The sequence below is a fragment of the Primulina eburnea genome, chromosome 9 (assembly GCF_022965805.1).
Source record: "Primulina eburnea isolate SZY01 chromosome 9, ASM2296580v1, whole genome shotgun sequence".
Classification (NCBI taxonomy): Eukaryota; Viridiplantae; Streptophyta; class Magnoliopsida; order Lamiales; family Gesneriaceae; genus Primulina; species Primulina eburnea.
Window position 1 is genome coordinate 30530246 of NC_133109.1, and position 21026 is coordinate 30551271.

Below are 21026 nucleotides of genomic sequence, written 5' to 3' on the forward strand. Positions count from 1 at the left end.
TCTCCCACATACATAAATTTTTTTCACTTCCAATTACAGATTGGCTATCACAATTTATACATATATATATAGTCGACACATGTTTTTCCCATCCTGGTACATCTTTTAAGAATTGACGCAGTCATTCAGCCTCTTCAACACATTTGTCGAGAGCTATAAACTCAGAGTTCATCGTGGATTTGGCTATTAAAATATGTTTAAAAGATTTACATGCAATTGTTGCACCTCCTAAATTGAATATAAATCCACTTGTAGATTTTGAATTTTTCATATCATATATCCAGTTAGTATCACTGTATCCTTCAATAATAGCAGGATATCTTGTATAGTGTTGTCCATTGTCACGAGTGTACTTTAAGTACCTTAGCAATATGATAATTGCTTTCTAGTGTTCAACTCCTGGGTTACTTGTGAATCTAATCAATTTACTTACTGCATAAGCTAAGTCTGGTATTGTACAACATATTAAGTACATCAGACTTCCAATGACCAGATAATATTCAAAATTGAGATATACTCTCGCCTCGATCCTTTGATAGATGTTGACTGATATCTATCGGAGTTTTAGCCAATGCATAGTCATCTTTATTGAATTTCTCAAGTATGTTGTCCACATTATGTGACTGACTTAGAACTATGATTTAAGATGTTCTATGAATTTTAATTCCAAAAATCACATTAGCTAAGTTCAAATCTTTAATGTCAAATATTGAGTTTAATAAAATCTTGATAGATTTACATATTTTGTTAAATAAATATTTATATTATTCAAGGCTAATTACGCTCACCTCAGTTTGATGTTTCTCACCCTTACAATCAAATCCAAATATATGTAAAAATTAAAATATTATTTTAATATTATTACTTATGTTACATATTACATCTTCAAAAATAAAAAATAAAAAATACACCACGATAAAAAAAAAATTGCTGGAACATCTTGATTTACCTTTTTACTAATGATACTTTTAAATGTCCCTAATTAGTTGAATTAAGTATAAAGAGTTGTATATATGAACTTGGTCATTATTTTTCAAGGTAGTTTTTGGATTTGAGTTAGATTTAATTCTCAATATTAATATAATATCAGATCTAAGTTTTTGGACTGCCTATGAGCCGTCCGATCTTGTATACTTTATGCTTTAGATGTTTATTCTTAAGCTTGAGAAATGGATGTGTTAAATATACCACATCGACTGAATTAAGTTCAAGAGAATTGTATATGTAAATTTCTCACATTGGTTGAATTAATTTATAGGGAGTTCTATATATAGATTTAGACAATCATCATTTCTCGAGGTTGAGTTGCGGCAAAATCTCAATCTTAACATATACTTATTGCAATTTGAACAAAATGCCATTTAATCCTAATTTTAATGTTTTCATAGTTGTTATTTAGGTTTTTATAATTATCTAGATTAAATGAAAATAAATTAATATTTGAAGATTTTGAATCAAATTACTATCAAATTTGATTATGATATTTTGGTCAGTTTTTAATATCTAAAATTAAGAGTCTATTTGTTATTTTAAAAGGGTCTTTATAATTAATTGTAAGGAAGATCAATTTAATTAACATTGTTATTTATTTAAATAACCTATCTTCTTCCTCTTCGCATTCAGGGCTGGTGTCAGGTTCGATACTCAAGCAATTCGGTTCCGGAAATATCACCGGAGAATGAGTCCTCGACCCGAATATATACTTCTCTGTGGTTTTCTAGACGTCGCTCTTCGCCCTTTCTCAGTAACGTGCCTCTTCACTTTTTTCTAGTCTATAATCCTTAAAAAAAACAAATCATTCTAGATTATAACCCGTCTTTGTTTTTTGTTTCTTGAAATTTTCTTGTTATAATTTTGATAATCTGCAGCATCTTGGAGCTGAATTTTTAAGCCAGGAAACTGAGAAAGAACTTTTAATCGCTCTATCTCAGGTTCAGCTTATTGATACAGATTCTACTGAATTGTACTTGGAATTTTTAAGCCATTTCTTCAATATATTTTTTTAATTTTCTTGAAGAAGGTATCTTGATTTTAATTGATTAATTTCAGGTTTTCACACAAGTTAAGAAGTGGACGCACCAACTCGGTTCCCAGTCAAAATTTGATCCTGATGAGGTTTGTACTCTCTGTTTAGCCTCCCGCACATAATGAAATTCTATACGTTTCAAACCTTTTAGTTTCCCTTTCCGAAGAAGAAAATTTGTTTCCAGGAGTTGGACCTTTCTAATAGCGGTGATTCATATTTGGACAATCGTCATTGTTTGGCCAAGATCATTGGCGACCTGGTAAATCTTGCTTCTCACGCTTAATAATGAGCTACAACGTGATGTTTTTCTGATTAATCCCGTACAAATTGCATTGTTGTTACCATCTTTTTTGTTTTTGTTTTTCTTCCAATTTTTACTTGTGTTCCAGATCAGCATAGGCATATTATACTTATCAATGTTGCCTTAACTAGCACACCAAATGCTCCCTTGAAAGAACGAAATAGAAATTGTCTGTCTGAAATTTGCTTTGATTATTAATCAGTTATCTCTTAGCAGAGACACTTGGTTGTGTACGCTTCTAATATTTTTGTTCTTGATTTTTCGTGTATAGTTAGTACTTACTCTCTTCACTATCTATATGTCCTAGGTGTTCTTGCTTGCTGTCAACAATCCATATGCTCAACACTTGGTGGGGAATACTCTTCTAGCCAGTTCCAAGTTTGTGATTGCGTCAGTATGTTTAATTTGTGATACCATATTTTTCTTGTCAAGTGTGGCATCTCTAGTTGTGTTTCCTGTTCTAACATTGTGTTTTCTTTGCAGGGGAGCAGTTGGAAAATCTTCATGCATCTTCTGTGTTTTTTCTTGGAATTGACAATCAGTAGCACTCTTTCATCTTCACGTAAAGCTAGTGCATTGCCAACAAAAATTTCAAATTATGGCTTGTCAATACCAAATTGGTTATTGACGTCGAAACCTGAAAGTGCTAAATGGTATGTTGTGACAGCTATAATTCGGGTTTTACGAAACATACTCAAATATCTAAAACAAGATGGTGGTGGCAAAAACATGAAAGTGTACCTAGATTCTGTTGGCTCGTTGTTATTAAATGTTTCATGGGATTTTTTGAGTGAGATCATTGTTGATTGTAATGCTGAAGCTCTGAGAGGCTCTGATAAAGATGTTTCACTTCACTCGAAGCTTGTACATCCGAGAGAAATGGAAATGTTATGTGGCAATCTTCTTCAGTTTCTCTGCTCCTTTGTGGATCAAATAGACGAAGTGGATGATGGAGTGAGGCCTTCTGCACATATCTGTCAAATAAATGATCTTGTACTTAAACTTGTAGACTGCTGCCATGATAAGCTACAAAATCTTAATCATATCTCCATTTTGCAATACTCCAGACACAAGATACTGGTAAGTTGCCTCAATCCTGCATTTTGTCCTGTGAAATGATGCTGTAAATCTTCTTCATTTTAGTTATTTGCATGTAAAAAATATATTGCATGCATTGATAACTGATTTTTTTTTTTTTTTTTGATAAAACATTGATAACTGATTCTGGTTGCATTCAAGTGCTTAAGAAATTGGCTACCATGTTGATAATTATGATATTCTAATTGGTTGCCATTTTACCATCAAACTCTTGTGTATCATTGTTACTTGTTATGTTTTTTCCAATAGGTGAAAGTCCTTTAGTTTGTAATCTGAAAGATGTCCATTTTTTACAGCTCTGAATTCCAGGAAATAATATGTTAAGCCGGAGGCGGCATTCACTGTGTGTTTTTTTTGTTTCTATCATGTTCATGTGTTTGATATCTATACCGTACCTTAATTTCTTGTAAATGAAGATGCAAAAACATGCTGCTCTTTCTGTCTTTTTATCTTCAATCTGCTCGTCCCTTTGGACCCAACCTGATTTTGATTACTTTTTTCTTTGCAAAGTAGTGTTAATATATATTTTTCTTACATATTTGTTAGCATTAGATCAGCATCTATGGTCAACTGAATTGATATTAAAATCACAGATGCTAATGGTCAAACTTAGTTCTCAAAGGTATTCTCAAAGGTATGTTAAGGATATCATATGGATTCATCTTATCCACAAGTACTTTGAAGATCTACTGTTTCAACCATTATCAGGAGGAAAGCCTGACGAGACTTCTTCTGTGGAAGACTCACCTTTCTGTAGTAGCATTTCTGAACCAGGAAAACTGGATATGCTGTCTCACCATCTGCAAAGACTTGCAACTTTTGTTTTCCTTAAATTTTCCTTGAATTTGGTCAGCTCAAAAGAAAATAGCGATAAACAATGCACCCATGAAGATCTGAGGCTTTGTTTGACGTCTGATAGGAGTTTGGATTCCGAGTACTGTGCTAAATGTCAAGGTTTATCCGATCTTCAGAAATGGCTTCAAGTGCATGTTCCTGCTGATACTTTCATGTACAACAAATTACATTTTGATCGATATGTGAGATTTACACGGTCTTTTCTTCAGCTGTATATACATGAGGTTTGTCTTACTCCTGTCTGCGAGTTTCCAATATATGCTTCTTTCAGTTTCTATTTTATAATCCCTACATCTTCTTTGATATTTCCTTTGAAAATAACCATTTCATTGCATATCTACAATACAACGGTTAGGCTTGCTATTTGTTGTACCATGTTTTTGTATTCCAGTTATCAGGAATGAAACTTATTTTAGGATTTTATTAGCGTATTGCAGGATTTGGAAAGTAGTAGTGCAGTCACGCTTCTTGTTTGTGTCAAGAAACTCAGCGGAGTCAATAATGAACTATTTAGTTCTTGTTATTTGGCGTCCTGTAGTTTTACGTATTATTTCCTCTTTTCTTTTCTGTCACTTGTACTAATTCAGTAAAACATACATCATGATAATCACACATTTGATCTGTTCATTTTGAGCAGACATATCTCAAGCGCGCCAAACACTTGTTATTCTGATTCCTTTTGTTCTTTTGCATTGTAGGATGACATCCTGTTTCAAATGCTCTTGCAATTTTTCTGTTTGCCATTTAATCCAAAGCATCAGTAAGTGATTCAAATGTCCCTTTTGTGGTCGTCGTGGCAATGAGTTTCTAATGGATATTTTGTAACCCCTTGCAGGTTTACTGAGAGCGAGGCCCTTTTAACGGTGAAGAATCATAAATTCTTTCTGGCTTCACTTTTATTTAATCCTCTTCACCTTTTTCATTTATTTCTTGCTGAGGTAAGTTGATGGTAAAAATTAAACGGTAAGCAATGGATAACTGAATACTTGATTCTTTTACGCGTTTGTACATGCTTTTATTCCTCACGCAGATACTCTATGACCACCAAGTACTTCTTGATTACCTCATCTCGGGGGACACTGGTTCCAGTTGTGCTGAATACCTTTTGAGGTATGTACTCTGAAATATCTTTATTTTTTATCCATCTTCCCTTTGTGTGATAGAACAAGACCATTTTTTCGTTGCCGGTTCTCTGTAAGCTTCATACCTATATATCTCTTACATTTGTCTCTCTGTTTTTACTTTACATGGTGTCAGATCGTTACGCCTTGTATGCGATTCATGGGACCTATTTCTTGAGTTTCCCGGCGTGGAAGAAGGTTTGAGCAGATCAAATTCTAAGAGGCAAAAGGTTTTGGTGGACAGTTCAGCTCTTCAGGAAGCAGTATCTCCTGCAAACATTGACGCTCAAATATCTGGTTCAATCAAGCAAGAGCATAATAAACATAGACTACCATTTTTGGCTGCTAGGGATTGTTTGATTTCATTGAGAATATCCATTGAAAGCTTGAACCAAAGGAATCTATTTCCATATAATCCACAAGTACTACTCCGGCGGTAAGATGTTTTCATCTGTATTATCTATAGTTATTGATTCAATATTTCTGCTCTGGTTTGATGTTTCAGTCTTAATTCAGTTTGTTTCAGTTTGAGGAGCTCTGTGCATGGAGAGACAAGTTTTAGAACCTTTCAAGGTGAAATTGGCATTTTCATTAGTTCGCCACCTCAAATCTTACTTCTGAGGTTCCCAACTGTATAGCTTGTCAAGTTATTAGTGTTTCCGCAACAAATAATATCAGCAGTATTTGTCAACACTAGTAACTATTATTATTGACTTTTTTAGATGAATGTTGCACAGATTCAGCAGTATTTGTCAACAATTTCTTGGAGACAAACGCAAAATTCTCGGGGTTTCGACAACACAAACACGTGCTCTGATCTATAAATCTTTTTCATCTCATCCGGTGGATTATCTTGAATCATCCATTCTTGAAACTCTCTATTTTTTCTCTCTCGGCGATCACGAAAACTCGGCAAACCGAACCGTTATTTTCTTCATGAAATTCTACAATGCTTTTGAAGGCCTCACCGACAAGGTTGCAAGAATCAAATCCTGTGAAAATGGAATAAAAAAATATATAAAGAAATCTGGCCCATATTTAAATCATCACTGGTTAAGACAAATTATGGGGTGAAAATAGGCGCAGAGTGAGATTTGTTCCACCTCAAGGGGAGAAAATTGGTAAAATCGATTGGCTAAGCACTCGGGCCCAAAAATATGGGAGTCGGAGGCATGTGTACTCCATTGCTTTAACACCATTTACAATCCAGTGCAGATCCGCCTTTCCTTTTCGAAATTGATATTACTCCAATTTGTGTTTTGTACGTGCGTGTGATGGTCAGATTTTTTTGTGCTGGCGACTTCCTATGTGATACAATCCAATACATATAACTAACACATCGATATTATACGATATATCGAAATTTTAGTACGATATCGATATATGTCGTTTTATATCGAAAAAACCTTATATTTTTAAAATTTTATAAATTTATTATTTTAAAATATTATATATTTAAAAATTTATATTTATAAATTTTCGGTATTTCGGTATTTATCAAAATTTTCAAATTTTATATTGTTATATTACCGAAAATTTTGGTATCATTACTGTACCATAACGAAATCTTCGGTATATCGAAATTCGATATTTTTTTAATACGGTAATCTTGATATATCAAAAATTTGACATTTTTTCTTGTGTAACTTTTATGATTTTGATATGTTTTCTGATCTATATTATTTATTTATGTCTATGCTATATTATTAAATTTAAATGGCTTAAAGTAATTAATTTTAATGTCAATATAATTTTTAAATTTTTAAATGATCATATTAATTATAACATAAAAATACTATTAATTTTTTAAAAAAAACTTTGTAAATTTAATATAATCTCTACAATTTTATTTAAAATAATTTTTTTAAAATCTTCTCACATGTTAACTTTGTGGGATATATATTTACTCGATGGTCTTGTGAAAATATTATTTTTTTTAAGTCTAGAGTATTATTTTGTTATTGAAAAAATATTATTTTTTATTAGTTATGTTATGAACAAATATTGTGTAATATATGTTGATTTAAATGAAAAATTTAATTTGAGTGCAAAATATTACTTTGTATGTAAAAAAATATTATTGTTCATTGTATGTATAAACTATGTAAACTTATTTAACATATATAGATTCGTGAACAAGGACGTACCTAATATTTTTAATCTGTTGACAATTTTTTTTCAAGTGCATTTCTAAACATATAAAAATACATAAGTGTATCTTTATAATTTTCTTTTGTAATTATATTATCCAAAGTCCACACTATTATTTTAACAATACCCAAATTCTAAATTAATTTGAAAGTTCCCAATAAATTTTTTTAATGAAATTTACTTTTTTTTTTGTCAACTTCAAAATATCGTGCATATATTATTGATGCATTTATTTTGCATGTATTAATAGGGGAAAAAAAAAGTAAGAGAAGAAACTTATATTTTCTAGTCATAAAAATAATTTGAGAAAAATTGATTTACAATTATAAATCTATATTTTATAAAAAAAAGTATTCATAATTAATCAAAAATAATTTCTAATCAATCAAAAAACTATACAAAACCAATCATTTAGCAATTCTTTATCAATATCATTACAAGAATCCTAAAAATAAAATAATCAGTAATTACAAAATTCAATTTGAAAATGGACAAATCGATTATACCGGAAAATTGAAAGATTTTGAAAATCTAAAATTGCAAGGGTGAATAACTATTTTATGGCAAAACTTGTGTAAGACAGTCTCACGAGTCGTATTTTGTGAGACAAATATCTTATTTAGGTAATCCATGAAAAATTATTATTTTTTATGATAAGAGTATTATTTTTATTGTAAATATCGGTAGAATTGACTCGTCTCACAGATAAAGATTCGTGAGACCGTCTCATAAGAGACTTACTCCTACTCTATTCTCCATTCAAAGTTTATTGAATTAAATACACCTTTACTTATCGAAAAAACTATGACATTTTCACTGATCAATTTTATGACGACATGTCACATACATAGATCAATGAATTCTTCTCTTGTGAAACCTACTCTTTACTTTGTGTTCTTAATTTATGCAATTTTTTCCCAATTTTAATTGGGTTAAATTATAAAAGATTGGGGCAAAACTCTGCTGGCCGCATCTTTGCTCTAAAGTTTCATCTTTGTCCGTGAGATTGTTGCATATGGGAGCGACTCAAAATTTTAATATGTATGCGTGCAGAAGGCACTAGCTTATTTGTACTTGGCTATAATTATCAAATCAGGGAGAAAGAGTCGAATTAAGGTGTGTTTAGTTGAGTGGATTAAATAAAGATAGATTAATAGTCAAATATTTATCATTAAAATTTTAATATGTTTTAATAATCATTTTGACCCGGTTTAAGATCCAATTTTATTAATCAAATAGTTATCCATAAAATTGGATCTTAAATCGGGTCAAAATTATTATTAAAACAACTTAAAATTTTAACGATAAATATTTGACTATTAATCTGTCCTTATTTAAATAACTCAACCAAACACACCCTTACGATTTTACATGTGACACCAATTTTTTTGTCTCCACGGCAATTTAATATATACATATTTTTAAATCTCCCCGACAATCTCGGAGCATCAAATTTCTAACATGAATTCTTCAAAATGTTGAAAATCTAAAAATATGTAGTTTTCCAAATTGTCTGGTCATCAACCTCTTTAGGACCGAGTGTTGGTCCCAAGCCGTAGCGGAGCCAGAAATATGACTCCGCCCCTGGTCCCAAGAACTCCATCAGCGGCCGCGAGTAGTCGGAGTAAGCGCTCAACTCCGACAGAGGTGGGCAGGGCTCTCACGCGGAGGTTCTGGGATCTGAGCTGCGTCACCACTTTGTACCGGCACCAGGCGCCATGGCCCATGGCCTGCACCATGAATCAACACGATGTGTTTTTGTTTCTTATCCTCTTCTCTTTTCGCTTGCCTGGTTTTCCACCTAAATGTAATTGTAGACAATTAAATTTGTTGTATATGAAATTATGGCAAGTACAAAATAATATTAAATATCAAAAAAATTCTATTTATTGGGATATTAGATTCCTACAAAAAATAAATAGTTAATTGATATTTGAATATATTTTGTGTGAGCAAATCAAGATCTTAAATCAAGATTGCAATCTTGTGCTAAAAAGAGAAGAAAATACTAACATTTTAGTAATAAAATCCAATCTTGCATAAGATGGAAAAGAATACTAATATTTTTAGTATTTGAAATCAAATATTATGGTTAATGGAAATAAATCATCAAATCAATCATGAGGGGCCAATCAAATCACGACACCTCATCAAATGAAAATGGAAAGAATTTGCATCCTTCAGCTATAAATAGAAGAGCGGAGGGGCAAGGGAAAAACAACACAGACACTATGCCAAAAATCACTTTTTACTTCAGATAATATCTGAAATAATAGGGTACTTAAGTGCCGAATTATATGGACGTGAAATAATAGATGTACCTTTTACTTCGCATAATACCCGAAGTTGTAGTATTGAAAATACCGAAGTCTTTTTGCCGATTTTGGGAGAAAAACCGGTCCAGAATTGGACCGGTGTCGAAGTAATAAATGTGTTTTACTTCATCGATTATAGTGAATAATGAAGTAGTATATCATATAACTTTCTCTTAATTATTATTTAGCGATTTCATGTTCAAAACCGTCGCTATTTTGCGACGGAATTCATGTTCAAAACAGTCGCTATTTTGTGACAGAAGTAATGTTAAATGCCGTCGCTAGTGTGCGACGGAATTTATATCAAAAACCGTCGCTACGTAGCGACGGGATTCATATGAGTTCCGTCGCTAATATGTTAGGTAAATTAAAAAAAAATTTAATAAATCTGTGTTATGAATTGGTGCGGTAAAATATAAAAAATTTAATAAATCTGTGTTATGAATTGGTACAATCGTATAAAAGATAAAAATTTTAAGTATCGTAAAGTGGTAAAATCGTGTAAGAAATAAAAATTTTAAGTGTTGTGAAATTGTAAAATCGTGTAAGTGATAAAAATTTTAAGTGTTGTGAAGTTGTAAAATTGTGTAAGTGAGAAAAAATTTTAATTGTTGTGAAGTGAAGTGGAAGAAATTGGAGAGAATTTGTATGTATTTATAGAGAGTGGTGGAAGAAAATAGAGGGAAAAATAGGTTGGATTGAATTTTTTTGAAAATGGCGACGGTTTTAGTAAAAACCGTCGCAACATTTTAAATCGGCGAAGGTTAAAATGGAGGGAAATATATCCGGGGTAGAATTTTTTTGAAAATGACGACAGTGTTCTTTTAACCGTCGCCAAATTTTTAATCGGCGACGGTTGACTTTAACCTGTCGCTACTTTTAGCGACGGTCAACTAACAACCGTCGCTAAATATAGCGACAGTTTTTAAAAAACAGTCGCTAAATTTTAAATCGGCGACGGTTTAATTTAACCCGTCGCTAAAAAACAGTCGCTAGTTTTAAATATGCGACGGTTTTTATTTGACCGTCGCTAAAATTAGCGACGGGTTAAATTAAACCGTCGCCGATTTAAAATTTGGCGACGGTTTAAAAAATCCGTCGCATGTTTTAATCTTTTTACTTCACTAGGTCGTATTTTCATTATTTTTTACTTCATCAAAATTGATATGCCGAAGTAAAATATATAAAAAAAAATACAGTGAAGTCCGTGTTTTTAAACATCCGAAGTAAAATATATTATTTTACTTCGCTTGTGTTATTAATGAAGTTATTGGTAATATATTACTTCGTAATTTATTTTTGCCGAAGTAACGCCTAGCGAAGTAAAATGTCATTTTTCACATAGTGAGAAGGCAAAGAAGTAGAGAAGAATTCAAGACATAAATTCTCTCAACTCAAGTTCTTCAAACTTAAAGAAATCAGCGAAGTTCAAGGCGTGATTCAAGGCATTCATCGTGTTCTTCCTCAAATTCATCCAAATTCAAAGGGATCTTGTTCTTCATCAAATTGAAGATCAACAAATTCAAAGCACGATTCAAGGCGTTCATCACGTTCTTCTCAAATTTTGAAAATTAATTCAATATCAAGGTTTCGACCCATTGAATTAACGTTATTGAAAAATCAAATCACCTTCCACGAAGATCAAGTATTCAAGAAGTTCAAATTCTACACGAGATCGTCATTGAAGAGAATAATCAAGGGATCATTTAGAGATTGCATCCACAAAATTTTATTTAAATTCGAATTGTATCGTTATTTCTTTTGTGATTTTGCGAAATAAAGAAATTTGCGCTACAGTAATATCTGAATAAAATCCTTACTGCCTCTCAATGAGAATTCTGGCGCCAGAGTCGAATTTGAAAAGTAGATATCGATTTCTTACACAATTTTAAATTATATTTCAAAATAAACCATCAATCGACGTGGATTCATCGTCCAACATATATTGCACATAATTCAGCAATATTTGTCAACAATATCTTGGAGATAAACACAAAATTCTCTGGGTTTCGAAAACATAAACATGTGATCTGATCCATAAATCGTTTTCACCTCATCCGGTGGGTTATTTTGAACCATCCAATCTTGGCATTCTCTTTTTGTGTCTTCCTCGGCAATCATGTAAACCCGACGCACCGATCCGTAATTTTCTTCCGAAAATTCTACATTGTTTATAAAGAAACCTACGGGTCTCGTCAACAAGGTTGCAAGAGTCAGATCCTGTGAAAATGGACACAAATAATATGAAAAAAAAGGTTTAAAGATTCAGAATTTAGACAAATTAGGAGGGGTAAATGAGTTAGAATTGCTAACCTCAAGCGGAGAAAGTTGGTAAAATTGAGTGGCTAAGCACTCGGGCCCAACAGTTCGGGATGTTGGAGGCTTGTCTTCTCCATTGCTATAGAACAATTTGGTATCCGTACCAAAACTCCCTTGCTTCTTGTACTGCGGAAATCAGATTTATTGTTCAAACTAGTCCTTATTAAATGGTGTGTCACGCCCCGAAACTCGGGTTTGACACCGGCGTCGCTCATCAATCACAAAATCGAAAAACGACAAGCCTCGTAGCACAGTATAAACCGAAACCAGTTTATTTCATAAATTCGCCAAAAACAACCACTGTCTTTACAACTGAATAAATTGAATAAATTGTGGAAGCGTTTACAAATAAAATAAACCAACTAAAATCCTTAAATCTTGCAGCATAAATCGAATATAATAATTTCACCAGCCCCAAAACTGGTCCGACTCCTCTTCTTCGACCTGTTCCTCTGATTTATCTTCAGTTTTATCTGGGGAGGTGTAAGGGGGGGTGAGTATTTTGGGAAATACTCAGCAAGTGGGGGTCGTTCGAGTACACAACAACATGCATATAACAATTCGAAAATATACACACACACACCATGCATACTTTGACTCATATCACACTCGTATACTTGACTTGACACTGAGATTCCTCTACTTTCAATGGTTTACTGACGTCAGTCCCTAATTTTTATTCCTCTAAGGGGGCGAGGCCGAATCGGTTATATCCCCACCGTATGAAGGTCGTGTCATAGTTGGGATTCCCTCCCATATCCAGTCGGATCCTCACAGTGTCAACATAAAACTCATGCAGAATACATAACCAGAAGGGGTAGAAGAAGAATTGTACTCGACCGAAATTTAATAAAACCGAAAATGCATCACACGAAATTCAACATTTAAAACAAGCCCACTTACCTTAAATTCTTGAAGAAAATAAACGTGGAAAACTCCGGTGGCTGGACTGCGGCAGCGCTTCGCTGTGCTCGAAAAATATCCTAAGGAACTAGAGGCACAATTCTCGAAAATATGAGGTGTAAAATGATGTGAATTTTCGAGATCCATGCCCTCCTATTTATAGGGGTTGGCTGATATCCTGATCGTGTATCAAATCACGTTGATTCTGAATCAAATCTTTATCTAAAATCGTGATCAAATCTACATTTATTCTCTATCCTAAATTTCGAAATATATATATATATCCCAAGGTAATTTTCGAAATTATGCCTTGCCCAGTCTGTGAAATTTCGACTTTTGTGTCTAATTCCCAATATTCGGTAGATTTTTGACTTCCTAAAATAATAAAAATTATATTTCTTAAATCCCACAAATTTGCTTACTTAAATCCAAAATTTAGTGGTATTTTTCCACAAATAATATTTGGGTTATTTTTCCTAAAATCCTGGTAGTTGAACTTTTTTCCCAGTCTGTATTTATCGCGTAGACTTCTAATGATTTTCGAAAAATCCCTAATAATCCTTCCAATATTTCGAAAATCCCATGATAAAATCCTCAAGATTTGATTGGGTCATCTTCTTGCTTAAATCTTTATCCAGGTGTATCAAATCTTAGATCTATATCCGGTAAAATTCTGCATATCTCAAAATCTGAAAAATAATATACACGGTAATATTTAAATTCTTGAGAAAAATTTATTGTACACGATAGAATTATCCAATCTAAAAATTACAACCACTATCACGATAAAATCGAGATCTCGGATTTTACATCCCTCCCTCCTTATGAGAAGTTTCGTCCTCGAAACTTTGGTTGGCTTGGTCTAGGAAGAGGTACGGGTATTGGTTCCTCATCCTTTCTTCTAACTCCCACGTGGCTTCTCTTTCAGTGTGGTTAGACCATTGCACCTTGACGTATGGAATGACTCGTCGCCTTAGTACTTGGTCCTTGGAGTCCACGATTCTGATGGGGACTTCTTCGTACTTTAGCTCTTCTCCCAAGTTACTTTCGATCATGAGTGGCTCTAATTCCAACACGTGGCTCGGATCCGGGATGTATTTCCGTAGTTGGGACACGTGGAAGACGTTATGAATTCTGGACATGTTTGGCGGCAGCGCCAATCTGTATGCTAGTGTGCCCACTCTTTCCAAAATTTCAAAGGGTCCCACATAGCGGGGGTTCAGCTTCCCAGCTTTACTGAATCGGACAACTCCTTTCATAGGCGAGACCTTTACGTAGGCCTTATCGCCAACGTTGAATTCCACTGGTCTTCTTTTCAGATCTGCCCAGCTCTTTTGTCTGTCTTGAGCTGCCTTGAGTTTCTCTCGGACCACTGTAACCTTGTCTACTGTCATCTGTACGAGATCGGGTCCTACTACTGTCTTTTCTCCCACTTCATCCCAATATAAGGGTGACCGATATTTTCTTCCATACAGAGCTTCATATGGAGCCATCCCAATACTGCTGTGATAGCTGTTATTATAAGCAAACTCGATCAATGGTAGATGATTACTCCAATTGCTACTAAATTCTAGGGCGCATGCTCGCATCATGTCTTCTAGGGTTTGAATTGTTCTCTCGGTTTGGCCATCGGTTTGAGGGTGATAGGCCGTGCTAAGGGTAACTTTCGTTCTCATGGCCCCTTGGAAGCTCTTCAAAAAACGTGAGACAAACCTTGGGTCTCTATCAGATAGGATGCTCACTGGCACTCCAAGCAGTCGTACAATATTGTCCATGTACAGTGTAGCTAACTTGTCCAGATTGTATTTCATCCGGACGGGTAGGAAGTGTGCAGATTTTGTAAGTCTATCTACAATTACCCATATTCCCTCTTGACCTTGCTTCGACTTTGGTAATCCTACCACAAAGTCCATGGAGATGTGCTCCCATTTCCACTCGGGTATCTCCAAAGGTTGCAATAATCCTCCAGGTCGCTGGTGCTCTGCTTTGACCTGTTGACACACTTGGCATTTTGAGACAAACTCTGCCACATCTCTTTTCATTCCATTCCACCAAAAATTACCCTTAAGGTCTCTGTACATTTTTGTACTTCCTGGATGGACTGAAAACTTGGACTTGTGTGCTTCTGATAATATTTCTTGGCGGAGGTTATCGCTGTCTGGTACCCACAGTCGTCCTTTCATCCAAACGACTCCCTTGTCATCAATTTGCAAATCTTGAGACTTCCTGCTTTCGACTTGTTCCTTAAGTTTTTTTAGCTCGGGGTCTCGGTCCTGATTTAACTTGACGGTCTCTTGCAGACATGGCCGAGCGGAGAGTGAAGCTAGGGTGATCTTGCCTCCATTTTTCCGACTCAGAGCATCAGCCACTTTGTTCGCTTTACCCGGATGATAACTTATAGTCAAGTCGTAATCCTTCAGTAGTTCGATCCATCGCCTTTGCCTCATGTTTACTTCTTTTTGCGTGAACAAGTACTTGAGGCTTTGGTGATCCGTGAAAATTTCACACTTGGCGCCATAGAGGTAGTGTCTCCAAATTTTTAAGGCGAAGACAATTGCTGCTAACTCAAGATCATGCGTAGGGTAGTTCTTTTCGTGCGGCTTTAACTGCCTTGACGCATAGGCGATCACTCTTCCCTCTTGCATGAGTACGCATCTCAGACCTTCTTTAGATGCGTCACTGTAGATGGTGAATTCCTTATCTTCAGTAGGTAAGATTAGCACTGGCGTGGATGCAAGTTTCCTTCAATGTCTGAAAACTTTTCTCGCAACCTTCGTCCCAGATGAACTTGAAATTCTTCTGAGTGAGTTTAGTCAGTGGTATAGCTATGGAAGAAAAACCTTCGACGAACTTCCTGTAATAACCTGCCAGTCCAAGAAAGCTCATGATGTCTGTGGCGTTCTGTAGCCGAAACTCACTACTATTGAACTGGAATAAAATTTCCTCTCCATTGACCTATGAAAAGTGAGATATTATTTCTTTGGTCTTCTTCACTTGGTAAGAAAATGAAGATCTCTTCAGTGAACAACGCTAAAAAAATTGTCAAGTAATGTCTTGAACCCCTTTTTCCGAAAGCTGTTTTGGGAAAATCTTCACCCCTGATCTTCAATTGGTAGTAGTCTTTTCTCAGGCCGAGTTTGGAAAAGTTGTAACTTCTTTAAGTTGATCGAAAAAAATCGTCTATCATTGGAAGAAGATATTTATTCTCGATTGTGATCTTATTGAGTTCTCTATAATCTATACACGATCTCATACTTATATCTTCCTTATTCACAAACAGTACTGGAGTTCCTTATGGAGACGTACTCGGTTGGAATTGCTTCTTTTCTAGCAATTCTTCGAGTTGTTCTTTTGGCTCTTGGAGTTCAGTTGGCATCATTCGGTATGGTGCTATTGAAATTGGTGCAGCACTGAAAACCACATTGATTTGAAATCAACCTCGTGGTCTGAGAATATCTTGAGAATTCTTCCAGAAAAACGTTCTGGAATTCTCGCATCATTAGGGTATCTTCCAGCTTGAGCTCAATTTCTTCCTGCACTTCGTTCACCATTTCTAGGTAACTTCTTTGCCTGATTTTTTTATGGCTTTCCAAGTCTCGGAAGCAGAAAAATGTATTTCTGTCTCTTGGAATTGCCATGATACCTGATTTTTTTTCTTGGTTCACGGTTTGGATTTTGAAATTCTTACTCCGGCAATCTGCTATTGCACTGCTCTTAGATTACCAAACCATCCATACGATGACATTGAAATCTACCAAAGTACTTGGAATCAAGTCGGCACGGAATATATGCGAATAAATGATGATTTTATTTTATCTTGAAATTATCACAATTATTATCTCAAAACTTAAAACCCATATAAAATCTTGGAACTTAACTCATAATCAATCTATACTCTATTGATTTAAATCCCAAAAATTATAACTCAATCGTCATAAAATCTTATTCAACCTCGAACAAATGAAATAAATCCTCAATTAATTCTTGTTCTAAATCTTACTTGCACTAAACCTTACTTTCCTCGAGACCTTTAGCTTAGAGAGCTCTACCACAACTAGTTCTACTGAATGTCTTTCTCCTTTAATTATTCTTAGTACCGTAACAAAATTCAAAGCTCATTATACTGTCTTTTTTCTCAATACCAAACAATATCTCGTAAATTATTTTACATAAGGTCATAATATACTGGTTATCCCAAAGTAATATAAATGACTAATTCTTAAGATATTGTCTCCCAATTTATTTAAACAAGATAACCCAAAATCATACATATTTAAATTTAACGCTTAGCATTCTTAAGACCCCAAATTAACGTTTACACATTTAACTATTGCCCAAAATCAACTTCCATCTTGGAATATCCAAAACTTATTATAACTCTTATCTCAAATTTTGACATACTAGTTTTTTTTTTTCTTCCCAAAAATAATTTATTGTCCCAAATCAAATATTTCACCTTACATCAGAAACTTAAATCAACTTATCTTAGATAAATACAATCTCAACAATATCGGTCAATACTAATAGTTTCCTTAATAAAATTCCATAAAAATCCGATAAGCACTACAAGAAACGCGTTGAACGAAATTTTTTTCGAGATATTTACCAAAAATAGAAGTCTAGGGATTAACATATGGATTGAAAGATTACGTCGAGAGGGTTCCAGAACAATTGACCGAACCGAATTCGGAGTTTCCTACGAAAAAAATCGAAGAAAACATGCTGGCGGGTTGACTCGTTGACTCGGCCGAGTTGACTCGCCGAGTACTCCGGTCGGAGTAAAGGCACATGTCGGCGACAGGGTAAGGGTCACGGAACCGGTGATGGCACGGCCAGAATCGGTCGGGAAGTTACCTAATTTCGCCGGAGAAATCGCGCAACTCGCTAACTAAACTCGAATTTGGGTGTTTACGATCGGTTGATCAGATTCCAAAATTGATTGGAGCTAAACGTTACCCATGGATTGTGTATCGTTTTGGTAAAATTAATTTAAAATCGGAGTAGGATTGGTAGGGTAATTGGACGAAATTATTTTCGGAATTTTAGGGTTTATGCCCAAATTCTTAGATCTGAAATTACGGCTTCCTCCGAATAAAATATCTGAAATTGATTGAGGGCTTTTGTTCGTTTCGTCGAGACGATTCCAGAAAAGGTCGCCGATCGAAAAACAACTACCGGACACGACCGGAATCGGCGAAATACGCGGCAGCGCGCTAAGGCTCTGTTTGGCCGAAAATTTCCGAAAATGTTCGAATTTTTTTTTTGAAACTCGATTTTTCCCACACGGATTATGAATCTGGCGGCTCTGATACCACTAAAATGTCACGCCCCGAAACTCGGGTTTGACACCGGCGTCGCTCATCAATCACAAAATCGAAAAACGACAAGCCTCGTAGCACAGTATAAACCGAAACCAGTTTATTTCATAAATTCGCCAAAAACAACCACTGTCTTTACAACTGAATAAATTGAATAAATTGTGGAAGCGTTTACAAATAAAATAAACCAACTAAAATCCTTAAATCTTGCAGCATAAATCGAATATAATAATTTCACCAGCCCCAAAACTGGTCCGACTCCTCTTCTTCGACCTGTTCCTCTGATTTATCTTCAGTTTTATCTGGGGAGGTGTAAGGGGGGGTGAGTATTTTGGGAAATACTCAGCAAGTGGGGGTCGTTCGAGTACACAACAACATGCATATAACAATTCGAAAATATACACACACACACCATGCATACTTTGACTCATATCACACTCGTATACTTGACTTGACACTGAGATTCCTCTACTTTCAATGGTTTACTGACGTCAGTCCCTAATTTTTATTCCTCTAAGGGGGCGAGGCCGAATCGGTTATATCCCCACCGTATGAGGGTCGTGTCATAGTTGGGATTCCCTCCCATATCCAGTCGGATCCTAACAGTGTCAACATAAAACTCATGCAGAATACATAACCAGAAGGGGTAGAAGAAGAATTGTACTCGACCGAAATTTAATAAAACCGAAAATGCATCACACGAAATTCAACATTTAAAACAAGCCCACTTACCTTAAATTCTTGAAGAAAATAAACGTGGAAAACTCCGGTGGCTGGACTGCGGCAGCGCTTCGCTGTGCTCGAAAAATATCCTAAGGAACTAGAGGCACAATTCTCGAAAATATGAGGTGTAAAATGATGTGAATTTTCGAGATCCATGCCCTCCTATTTATAGGGGTTGGCTGATATCCTGATCGTGTATCAAATCACGTTGATTCTGAATCAAATCTTTATCTAAAATCGTGATCAAATCTACATTTATTCTCTATCCTAAATTTCGAAATATATATATATATCCCAAGGTAATTTTCGAAATTATGCCTTGCCCAGTCTGTGAAATTTCGACTTTTGTGTCTAATTCCCAATATTCGGTAGATTTTTGACTTCCTAAAATAATAAAAATTATATTTCTTAAATCCCACAAATTTGCTTACTTAAATCCAAAATTTAGTGGTATTTTTCCACAAATAATATTTGGGTTATTTTTCCTAAAATCCTGGTAGTTGAACTTTTTTCCCAGTCTGTATTTATCGCGTAGACTTCTAATGATTTTCGAAAAATCCCTAATAATCCTTCCAATATTTCGAAAATCCCATGATAAAATCCTCAAGATTTGATTGGGTCATCTTCTTGCTTAAATCTTTATCCAGGTGTATCAAATCTTAGATCTATATCCGGTAAAATTCTGCATATCTCAAAATCTGAAAAATAATATACACGGTAATATTTAAATTCTTGAGAAAAATTTATTGTACACGATAGAATTATCCAATCTAAAAATTACAACCACTATCACGATAAAATCGAGATCTCGGATTTTACATGGTGCCTTGAGGTTGACTCAGATCTTGTATTAATTCTTCAATAAGGATTCATTGTTTTTGCATTAAAATTGGAACATGATCTAACTCAATCTCAAAAATTAATTTAAAGTAGAGATTCTTCAAGACAATATATATAACGTGAATTTACGAATGATCCAATTATGAACAGAACGAATGATCCAACTATGTACAGTCTAACACATAATGGTGAAACTTGATCTTTGATATCAGGTTAAGATTAGAACTTGGACTTAATTCAACCTAAAAACTAACTCGAGAGAAAAGATTGTTCAAAATCATATATACGACTCCCAAATATTTTATTCAACCGACCGATATGGGATAACAAACATTTTGTAGTTCAGAAAATGAGGTAATATTACAAGTTACCTGGTCAAAGATCTCTTCAATACTGAGGCTTGGTCCTGGCATAGAAGCAGCTACGAAAACGGCTACATCGATTTTCTGGGGAAATTTTTCCATGGCGAGGGATATGCAAATCCCACCCATACTATGCCCCACGAGGACCACCGACTCCTCCGGCGGCAGCGCCTCCAAGAGCTCCATCAGCGGCCGCGAGTAGTCGGAGTAAGTGCTCAACTCCGACAGAGGCTGGGTATTGACCCCGGATGCCGCCATGTCCAGGGCGGTTACGTGGAAACGTCGGGATCGGAGCAGCGTCGCCACTTTGTACCAACACCAAGCGCCATGGCCTGCACCATGGATTAACACAACGTGTTTTTGTTTCTTATCCCCTTCCATTTTTGCATACTGCTTCTCTCTACTTTTTCTTGCTAATTCACCACTACTATATTGCCTAAATCTCACCGAATTTAAATATTAGACCATCTCCAGTCCACTGCACTACATTCTGTACTATATTCTGCACTACAATAGTGTAACACTAAATTCATCTCCAACCTATCTACATTACATTCTACACTAAAAGAGAATATTCGCAGAATATTCTTTTAATATTAATTTTAATTCAATAATAATTATTTATAATTCTATTACACAATTATACATAATAAATATAATTAAATTATTTCATTATTTATTAGAAAATCGATTA

General features: G+C 34.8%; 2 protein-coding genes across 6 annotated transcripts; one reads left to right on the forward strand and one right to left on the reverse strand.

Moving 5' to 3' along the window:
* The first annotated feature begins 1566 nt into the window (after positions 1-1566).
* Positions 1567-12120, forward strand: LOC140841603 (uncharacterized). 5 transcript variants are annotated; one of them, XR_012120234.1, is made up of 14 exons: positions 1568-1744; positions 1869-1931; positions 2050-2115; positions 2211-2285; positions 2635-2721; positions 2811-3407; positions 4019-4504; positions 4979-5040; positions 5116-5218; positions 5311-5390; positions 5538-5837; positions 5918-5974; positions 6139-6376; positions 12071-12120. XR_012120234.1 is itself a non-coding variant. In XM_073209135.1 (13 exons), the coding sequence occupies exons 1-12, from the start codon at positions 1679-1681 to the stop codon at positions 5961-5963; spliced, it is 2031 nt and encodes a 676-aa protein (XP_073065236.1). In that variant the 5' UTR covers positions 1568-1678; the 3' UTR covers positions 5964-5974; positions 6124-6419. The 5 variants fall into 5 exon arrangements, 4 of the variants coding, with proteins under 4 accessions (XP_073065237.1, XP_073065236.1, XP_073065235.1 ...); XM_073209135.1 differs by lacking the exon at positions 12071-12120 and having other exon boundaries at positions 6124-6419; XM_073209134.1 differs by lacking the exon at positions 12071-12120 and having other exon boundaries at positions 6139-6419.
* Positions 11813-20755, reverse strand: LOC140841604 (methyl jasmonate esterase 1-like). Its single transcript, XM_073209138.1, has 3 exons — positions 20342-20755; positions 12181-12312; positions 11813-12087 (listed from the first exon to the last, which is right to left on the reverse strand). The coding sequence occupies exons 1-3, from the start codon at positions 20711-20713 to the stop codon at positions 11824-11826; spliced, it is 768 nt and encodes a 255-aa protein (XP_073065239.1). The 5' UTR covers positions 20714-20755; the 3' UTR covers positions 11813-11823.
* Positions 20756-21026: the final 271 nt, after the last annotated feature.

Excerpts from the sequence above, each read along its gene's own strand:
- LOC140841603 (XM_073209135.1), top strand. The coding sequence starts at position 1,679 with ATGAGTCCTCGACCCGAATATATACTTCTCTGTGGTTTTCTAGACGTC. Across the intron at positions 1,745-1,868 it reads TCGCTCTTCGCCCTTTCTCA|CATCTTGGAGCTGAATTTTT; the intron begins GTAACGTGCCTC and ends GATAATCTGCAG. Across the intron at positions 5,391-5,537 it reads TGTGCTGAATACCTTTTGAG|ATCGTTACGCCTTGTATGCG; the intron begins GTATGTACTCTG and ends ACATGGTGTCAG.
- LOC140841604 (XM_073209138.1), bottom strand. The coding sequence starts at position 20,713 with ATGGAAGGGGATAAGAAACAAAAACACGTTGTGTTAATCCATGGTGCA. Across the intron at positions 12,313-20,341 it reads TTGAAGAGATCTTTGACCAG|TACAAGAAGCAAGGGAGTTT; the intron begins GTAACTTGTAAT and ends TGATTTCCGCAG. Across the intron at positions 12,088-12,180 it reads ACCAACTTTCTCCGCTTGAG|GATCTGACTCTTGCAACCTT; the intron begins GTTAGCAATTCT and ends CCATTTTCACAG.